The sequence below is a fragment of the Nuphar pumila genome, chromosome 10 (assembly GCF_984573655.1).
Source record: "Nuphar pumila chromosome 10, dmNupPumi1.hap1.1, whole genome shotgun sequence".
Taxonomy (NCBI): Eukaryota; Viridiplantae; Streptophyta; class Magnoliopsida; order Nymphaeales; family Nymphaeaceae; genus Nuphar; species Nuphar pumila.
In genome coordinates, this window is record NC_143258.1 from 82917177 (window position 1) to 82926568 (window position 9392).

The 9392-nt window shown below is 36.1% G+C and overlaps 1 protein-coding gene across 1 annotated transcript; it reads right to left on the bottom strand.

The window, feature by feature from the left end:
* Positions 1-5144: 5144 nt before the first annotated feature.
* Positions 5145-5585, bottom strand: LOC149827081 (uncharacterized). Its single transcript, XM_090018431.1, has one exon. The coding sequence runs from the start codon at positions 5583-5585 to the stop codon at positions 5145-5147; it is 441 nt and encodes a 146-aa protein (XP_089874557.1).
* Positions 5586-9392: the final 3807 nt, after the last annotated feature.

The following is a 9392-nucleotide window of genomic DNA, read 5'->3' on the forward strand; positions in this document are numbered from 1 at the left end:
AGTGCATTGCACTTCACCTAACTTATATATCAAATAATTAATGGATGTGGTTTTGCCTCATGCCAGCTTGATTGTTGGAGATTAATTTTGTTCCACTCAAACTCTGTGTTATCCCTAACATCATACCCCATCTTGAAATCTCACTAGTGCAAGTTGTTTTGATTAAATCTAACCTCGTACATCATGTTTCATTTAGTGAATATCAACATTTGAATCGCCAAAATCCAACAATTGTATAGGATTTTATGATTGACCCAAAAAATTAATGGATATAAACATGTCAAATTTTGTTGAATTTCAAATCATATTTTTTTGGTCAAAAAAATGCAATCCAAAGGTTGATTTTTATTAAAATGACCATGGTAAATCCATCTACGTGGTTAGATTTGATCAAAACAACTTGTATTTATGGGGTTCAAAGATAGGGATGACATAGGGGATGATTGAAACTATTGATCAAAAGACAAGTTGGCATGAGGCAAAGTCACACTCATTAATTATTTGATAAGTCAGGTGAATTGCAATACACTGATTATTTTCTTGGAGTACGGGTAGGTGGGCCAAACAGAGAATGAAAATGTACAAGGAAACATGTTTGAGGTTCCCCTAGTGCTTGAATATTGGTCTGCACAGGCTGTATTGCATGTTTTTGTGTCATAGCTCTATTTCATGAAAGTAATAAAGTAAAAAAATAAAAAATATTATGAGGCAGTCGTCTGTTGAAGTTGAATATAGAGCAATTGCCAATGATGCATGTGAAATTATTTGGCTTAAGACTCTTTTAACTGATCTTCAAGTGGCTCACTCTCAACCTGCCACATTGTCTTGCAATAACCAAGCAACACTAGGGATGCATACGAGCTAGGTTCGAGAGGATCCCCAAGCTTGGGATGGCTCGACTCTTGAAGGAAAACATGTTGTTCAAGATTGGCTCGAGTCGAGCTCAAGCACGGCTCAACTCTAGCTGAAAACCTTTAATTTTAAAAATATTCTTAAAGTTTATGAAAATTGTGTAAAATGCCTTTTTGAAAGAGATAAAAACAATGGGATTTGAACTCATGCCTCTTACAAAGATGATCAATGAATTATCCACTAATGTGAGACCCTTCTTTGTGTTATGAATATGAATAAAATACATAGATATATAAATCTACTTTTTTTATAAACTATGTAAATCAAGCCTAGTAGGGCTTACCGAGCTTATTTGAGTTGGACTGCCAGTTCAAAGCTCAGCTCATTTATGTGTTACGAGCATGAGACCTTGTTTAAGCTCGGCTCATTTATTTTTCAAACGAGTTTGAGCTGAGCTTAAACGAGTCGAGCCCAAGCAAGTTCGGCTCGTTGTGCATCCCTAAGCAACACTGCATATAGAGCCAATCATGTTATATCACAAACGCACGAAACATATTGACATTGATCGTAACTTAATTCCTAAGAAAAAATCTTAGGGTGATGTTAGCACTGCATATGTTCATACCAAAAATTAAATTGCAGACTTATGCAGGAAAGCATTGGGAAAAGATCAATTTTTGAATTTGGTATTCAAATTGTGATTGTGACCTACACATTCCAGATTGAGAGGGAGCGTTAATTTTGGAAGGTTCTCATTTGTAATCTGTGTAATTGGTGTGTTTTATTTTCTTTCCCTTTGTATTTTTACCATTCATTTGTAACTTTTACCTTTCTCACCATGTAGTGCCTTAGAACATATGTTTTAATGGGAATCAGTTTGGTTGTATATTAGTTCAATTATGTTTCAATGGGAAGCATTCAAGCATTTTCCACAATCTATAAGATTCATGTTTGTAATCGAGGATGGGAAGAAATAAAATTGAAGTTGCATCGTGACAAGTTTTAGGATATATTTTGTTCATGCATTTTCTTTGTTTATTTGCATTTTGGTATTTATCTAGATTTGTTAGATGGTAATATATACGATGTTTGGTTGACAGTGGGAATCAGTTTGGTTGTATATTAGTTCAATTATGTTTCAATGGGAAACATTCGAGCATTTTCCACAATCTATAAGATTCACGTTTGTAATCGAGGATGGGAAGAAATAAAAATGAAGCTGCATCGTGACAAATTTCAGGATATATTTTGTTCATGCATTTTCTTTGTTTATTTGGATTTTGGTATTTATCTAGATTTGTTAGATGGTAATAGATACGATGTTTTTTTTTTTTGTTTTTTCTCATGGTAATCAGCCGAATTTCCAAACCTAATGACAAAAATTAAAATGCATAATTTATTTGTTATGAAATTCTTGTGAGAATATTTTCGAATGAAGTTCATAAATTAATGTTTATAATACCAAAAACAATGAATTAAATAAAAGATTAATGTACACATATCATTATCTTTCTGCTTCGATATAATCAAACATCTACTTAGGTAAATAATAATAGTTATCAAGTTACTATATGAAATTAGCTAATAAAAAATTAATTAGGCAGCTAAGGTTCATCTGGTCGGCCTGGTAAACAGTGGGCCAACCCAAGCTTGGCCCCTACATATAACGAGTTGGGTTTCGGCCCGAAAGCTAATGGGTCAAGGCCTAAAAACCTTGACCCAAACCTGACCTATGGTCGGCCAGATCGGCTATGCCCACCGAGCCCAGACCATTGCCCAGCCCTAATACTGCCCCAACTTAAAGACATTTCAAGAAAAAATGATGAGGCAAAAGTGTAAAAAATGTATGATAGTTATTTAATTTGACCACTTAACCATGGTTAACCTGACAAGACTCTACACAGAATTTTCACCATTTCTTTGACCCCCTTGACAAAAATAGTGAAAATGATATGCCACCATTTCTTTTAGTTGGTTGAATTTAATTCTTATAATTTTTTTCATCTTTGTGACAATCTTTTTTTTATCTTTTTACCTTGTTTCTTGGTTTGTTCAATGTTTATTAGATTATATAAATTCTTTTGACATTTGAAGGCTCCCACGAAAACACGATGCCACCGGAAGAATTGACTAGGTCATATGCATGCGCAGGTCCAACACACTTATGAAACCTAATAAAATTAATGTAGGTTATTTGATGCTCTAGCTCTAGCGGAGTATATATATATATATATATATATATATATATATATATATATATATATATATATATATATATATATATATATATATATATATATATAACTGAGTAGACGATTGTTGCGATGAAGGGGAAATAGAAGACGCTACGGCAGTGGGGAATAGTGTATCAATGGTTGGCCCCCTCCTGGGTTGAGTTTACTGTTAGCGGGACAAGAGCCCCATTGTCGTAGAAGATAGTGCCAATGAATCCACTCACCTAACGCCGGTTCCTGATCATAATTCCTGGGCAAACATCGTTGGAAGGGGAAGCAGGTCAGAGTTATTGCCGATCAGGTCTATCAAGGCTAACTCTACCAATGATACACCAAGGATAAGTATGCCAGGGAAACGATATGAACAACTATGAATCCGCTACAAAGGACTATCATAGCGAGATTTCCAGGAGACTTAGGAATCTGCACTCTACCCTACGTGTATATATATATATATATATATATATATATATATATATATATATATATATTTGTTTTTGTTTTTTTGTTTTTCTTTTGAAGCCCTGACAGTGTAATGGCCACAGATGTCGAGACTCTCCTTCTCTTTGCTGAAGGATGGTTTATTTCTAATCTATGCAGAGAATAGTCACTCATAGAACAGCCTCAAGAGTAGCGGGGAAGACTTGGTAACAAACAAGTGGATACCGGGAGCCCAAATAAAACTGAAAATCGACACTAAGAACCTGATCTGGATTTAGTTGTCGTCGAATTTATTGCCTGAGCTCCGGTCGAAAGATATCTTGGTGGAGATCGCAAAAGAGATATGAGGAGAATACATCAGAGTCGATGCCTTCACTCTATCAAAAGTGAGGCACCGTTTTGCGTGTATTATTCAAAGACGTATTAATAAAAATTTTGAGAGATTTTTTCTCATCTCTTGAACTTCACAAGGAGAACAGTAGAATCAACTGTGTGTGGAATGAGAGATTTGTCAAGGTGGAAGTTGTATTCAGCTCTAGCCAAGTGATGACACTCATAGACATGGTACTAGTAATTAGGGTGAATGGCAACAATGAAACTTTAAAACGACTTGAGTTGTGGAAGTATCTGGAACAATACCCTAGGGACAGCCTCTGACTAGCTTTAGGAGATTGGCGAGTCGAATCCCGGCCGGGTCACGTAGATAGTGACCAATTCAGCAACATGGGTACCCGTTGGAGAAGCCTGAACACATGGCTCCCTCTCGAGCCAGGGATAAATATTTGCGGCATATAACATGGGAAGTGGTTATAAGGATATACAATTCAGACTCACATAAGATACTTCAAGCATGCAGGCTATTTTGCAAAGAATGGATCTTTTCAACAAAAGGAAGGGAGTGGGTGGAATTAGATCCTCAATCTTGTAGAACCATTTGCGAAAGTAATTTTGGAATCAAGGAGAGCGGACCTGGTGAACAACATTTTGAAATTTCTTGAAAGAAGATCTGGAGATCAGCCAATTTCTCAAGAGACAAAAACAATTTTGTACATATTTGATAAACTAATTGTCCAAAACCCTAAGAACATAAGGAACCTTATCAGCTGTGAACAGAAAGGATCCTATCATTTGAATGTATGATGAAACTCATCCTATTTCAAATGATGGGATCCGTGTTCATCATTTAACGGGTCTGACCTCTACAAAGTAAATTCAGGGTAGCCCACAAGGCTTTGCTCATCTGGTAGGGGATGACTTGTGAATGTCACCAAGTTGATGGTACGTCACAAGATCGAAACTCAAGGATGATGTCCTTTGCTGCAAGGTTGAAGCTGGGTGTACTCTCCTGTGGGCAGGGGAGACCTCACGGGTTTTACCAACGGGAGGCCAGCCCATGCACATTATTCTAATTCTTAATAATATTACTTTTTGTGTTTTTTAAAATTTCATTTATTTTTGCAGAGTTTTCAGAAAACCCAAGAAAAAAAATGTGAAAAAATGATCTCCCAAGAATTTCATAGCAAATAAATTATGGATTTCAATTTTTGTCACTGAGATTAGCAAATTACTTGATCAGAACGAGACAAACAAAAGAACAGAATATCTTTGCTACAAATTCTATTTCTTTCCATCTTCTATCATCAAGAATGCAGAGGCTGGGAATGTTCGGGAAATCCCAGTATGCGTCTTAAACAGGACATTCCCAGAACTTAGGTTATCAACCGACATCTCGGAGACGGCTACCCAGATGAAAAGCTCCTTCGCCTTCACACCGGTCACCTTCTTCATCCGCCGTGGCTCGATGAACGCCGTGACTTCTGCCGCGAACGAGACACTCCGGCCGATCTGCTGGAAGTAGTGATCCTTCTTCTTCTTCTGCTTGAGCCATATGAAGCCCTGAGACCGAGCGAGCCCGATCTCAACTATATTGTCGAGAGGGAGGAGACCCCTAGGGATGCCAAACTCATCAAGGAGCTCTGCTGATCTCTTTTGGCATTCAATCTCACCCACGTATATCTCGGCTTTCTCTCTCATGGACTCAATCATCTGTGAAGCCATTCTCTCTCTCTCTCTCTCTCTTGGTGTTTATGCACAGTGTCGTGTGTTGTCTGTGAATGCACCAAGAGATCAGTGAGGAAACTGCAAGCTCATGGATATATTTATATCATTATATGCAACATGGTTACCTCCCACCCACCCAACAAGTTGAACTCTCTCTCTCTCTCTCATACAAGTTGGCATGAGGCGGATCCTTACCCATTGATTGCAATTTCATGTGGGAACATGTAAATGTCGTCAAAATGGTACCGTAGCAATTGAAAGCAATGTCGTCAAAATCAGTCTGAATCAGCCGATTCAGACGGAATTGGCATCATTGTTTTGTCACAATATTTATCACTGTGCTACTGGCTAACTGATTTTAGAAGGTAGCTTTTATTGTTTAGAGGGGAGAAAGCTAGCTCATAACTACCCTGATATATATCATATTGATGCAGTAAGTAAGCAAGAATGCAATACCTTTCTGAATTTTTGCGGAAGCCAGGTTGGTCCAGACCCAGATACAACTCTGAGGTGGCAGCACCCAGATACAACTCTGAATTTTTGCGGAAGCGAAGGCCGAATGATGCTCCAGTTAGAAGGATGGAGAAATGGAAAAATATATTAGTTAAAAGAGGTCGGGGTAGGCCTAAGAAGACTTGGATGGAGATGATAGGAAAGGATATGAATGCTTTGCACCTCACCGAGGACATGGCATTGGATAGAAATGATTGGAGGAGAAGGATTCATGTGGAAGACCCAGAATGATTTTCTTTTTTGGTTCATATCGCCGACCCCAATTGTTTTGGGATGAAGGCATAGTTGTTGTTGTTTATGTTTTTCGTTATAATATGCAAGATTTAACTTTAATTAAATCTTAGGTTTGAACTTGCATCTGGTTTACTAACAATTGCACATTTAAATCATAAAAAAACAGTGAAGGTTCCAATCTTGGTCCACCCACACCATTTTAGAGATCAGAAAAATGTCTACTTGAGTGGCCAGAATGATCAAGTGCTTATTCAAAAACTTCCCTCTAAACAAGTCCGTTTTGCAAAAAAGAGTCAAACAATAGTTGATAATGTCATTTATGTAAATTACTTAATGCGACAATTAGGGGTGGAAATTGTGTCGGGTTGGCGGGTAGACCTGACGGGTTGGCGGGTCAACATACCTCAACCCCGAACCCGACCCGTTTAATAAACGGGTAACTCGACATGACCCGCCAACCCATTTAATAAATGGGTTGGGTTGGGTCGGGTAAATGGGTTCTTAGGTTCGCGGGTCAGGTTGGCGGGTCGGGTTGGCGGGTTGACGGGTCGGGTTGGCAGACGGGTTGGCGGGTCGATGGGTTAGGCGGGTTGATCCGTTTATTAAACGGGTGGCTTAAGCCCAACCCGAACCCGCTTAAGAGGCGGGTTGGCGGGTCGGGTCAGGTTTTGCCACCCCTAGCGACAATTAACTTACAGAAAAGTATATTATAACATATACCTTCATTCTTATCTCTTTTAAGATTAAATATTATTAACGAAAATTGATTTTACTGTACAGCTAATTTGACACATTTTTTGAAATGCACCATGAATTTCATTATTCTCTCCATGACCAAAATACCAAACATTTGATTTTAAAAAGACCTTTTTACCCTTCACACATGCCATTTTGCTAAATATATGTGAATTTTCTCTCAAATAAGTGACTATTTTCTACATAACAATCTTTGTCCTCATATACATATTTCTAATCTGATGTCAAAAACTTGTGTTTTATAGTTATTGGAAAGTTGAGACATGGGATTATAATTTTTTTATTTTGAGTCAGAACCGAAAATCCCTCTGGGGTTCTTGCTTTTTGAGTTATAAAACCGCAATAAAAGCATGTTTTGCAGACTAAAATAGGTGTGACTACACTTTTTTTTATGTTCTTTGCTATTTTTTGACCACATGCATTAAAAAATTAAAAAAAAATAGAAAGAAAAATAAAAAGACCGATAGCGATGTTAACTTTTTAATGTCACTAAGATCACTTTGATCTGATGAACAGTTGGAGAGAAATGTTCTCTGAAAAATAGATTGTCCGGTTGTTCCAGTCTGTAGAGTATGCTTCTATTTCAGTTTTAAAACTCAAAAACAGGAACCCTAAAAAGGTTTTTGACTTTGAATCAAAGCAAAAAAATTATAGCATGTCTTAGCATTCCAATGACTGGAAAAATGCAGGTTTTCGACATCAGATCAAAGAGATACAGATATAAGAACAAAGATTCTTCTGTAGAAAATATGTATATAATTTTTCTCTTAAATATATATGATTTTCCTCCTATATATGTAATTTCTCTTAAACATATGTTAGTTTCCTCTTATATATAAACAAAGATCCTCTTATTTATGTGATTTGCTTCTTATATATCCAGTGTTCCTCCTAAATATGTAATTTCCTTTCAAATATGTGATTTCTCCTATATATATGTGGAATTCCTCCTATACATGTGATTTTCTCCAAAATATATATGGAGTTTCTCCTATATATGTGATTTTTCTTCAAAACATGTGATTTCCGCTTAAATACAAGTGATTTTATAAGTTTAACAAGATGTTCACACCTATTTTTATGTGAACTTCTGACGTATATGTGAACTTAGTCAAATATTTGTGAAGTTTTGAGGTTTGAGTTTAATAGGATGTTCGCAATTATTTTTATGCAGACTTCTTCATCTTATGCATTTATTTTGTTCAGACTTCTTCATTTTATACGAATTTCTTCATCCTCACTCATATTTTATGTGAACTTCTTCATTTCCGCGTATATTTTATGTAGACTTCATCGTCATCGCATATATTTTATACAAACTTTTTCATTCTCGCATATATTTTATGGAGACTTCCTCATCCTTGCCTATGTTGAACAGTCTATCTTTCAGCGGATGTTTATTCCCCAACCGTTGATCGGATCAAGGTGTTATTGGTGGCGTTGAAAACCTAACATCCTGATCTATCTTTTTTTTATTGTTTTTATAAATTTTTGGTGCAGGTTACCAAAAAATATCATACAAAACTTGTGCAGCTGCACATGTTCATCTCTTGTTTTAAGAATGTTGTCAAGGTTGTATCTCAACGCTCATTCATTGTTTTTCAGTGAATCAGGTGCCATTGGAAAGGTCATTATATCCTTTTTTTTTTAGAATCTTTAATTTTATGGGTCAAAAAGTCCTATGAAGATAAATTATTTGGTTGTTTATGTCTGTAGAATATGTTTCTATTCTGATTTTGAAACTCATAAATGGGAACCTTGAAGTAGTTTTTATTTCTTACTCATAACATAAAAGTTATAGTCTTGCATCTCAGATTTTCAACTGTTACAACAACGAATCCGTATATGACATTTCTAGAACTAGATTTTGATGATGAACAAGTGAATCAACTGCATTTTAGCTAAGGCAATGAAAAAAGATGACAAGAATTGAAGAATTCAATGAAGAATCTTTGAAGACTAGTGTGCAAATGTAAATTTCATTAAATATCTTAAATTCTTGTAAGAGCCTTACTTAGACTGCATATTTCAATTGCATTTCATCTAAAAAGTCTTTAGAAATTTTTTTCTAAAAGAACCATTCATGAAAATTGTTTTGGAAAACACTTTACTTAATTTTTCATGTTTATTAGTTGACCAACTTTTTTGCACCAATTTTTCAAAGCAAAAACGTCAACTTTCTGAATTAGTCGACTAATTGACTCTTAGTCAACTGGACAGAATGTTTGATTTCTGGAAAATTTAGCAGAACTCAACTGAAGGTTTTCTTAGTCGACCGGATAGAATGTTTGTTTTCAGAAA

Excerpts from the sequence above, each read along its gene's own strand:
- LOC149827081 (XM_090018431.1), bottom strand. The coding sequence starts at position 5,585 with ATGGCTTCACAGATGATTGAGTCCATGAGAGAGAAAGCCGAGATATAC.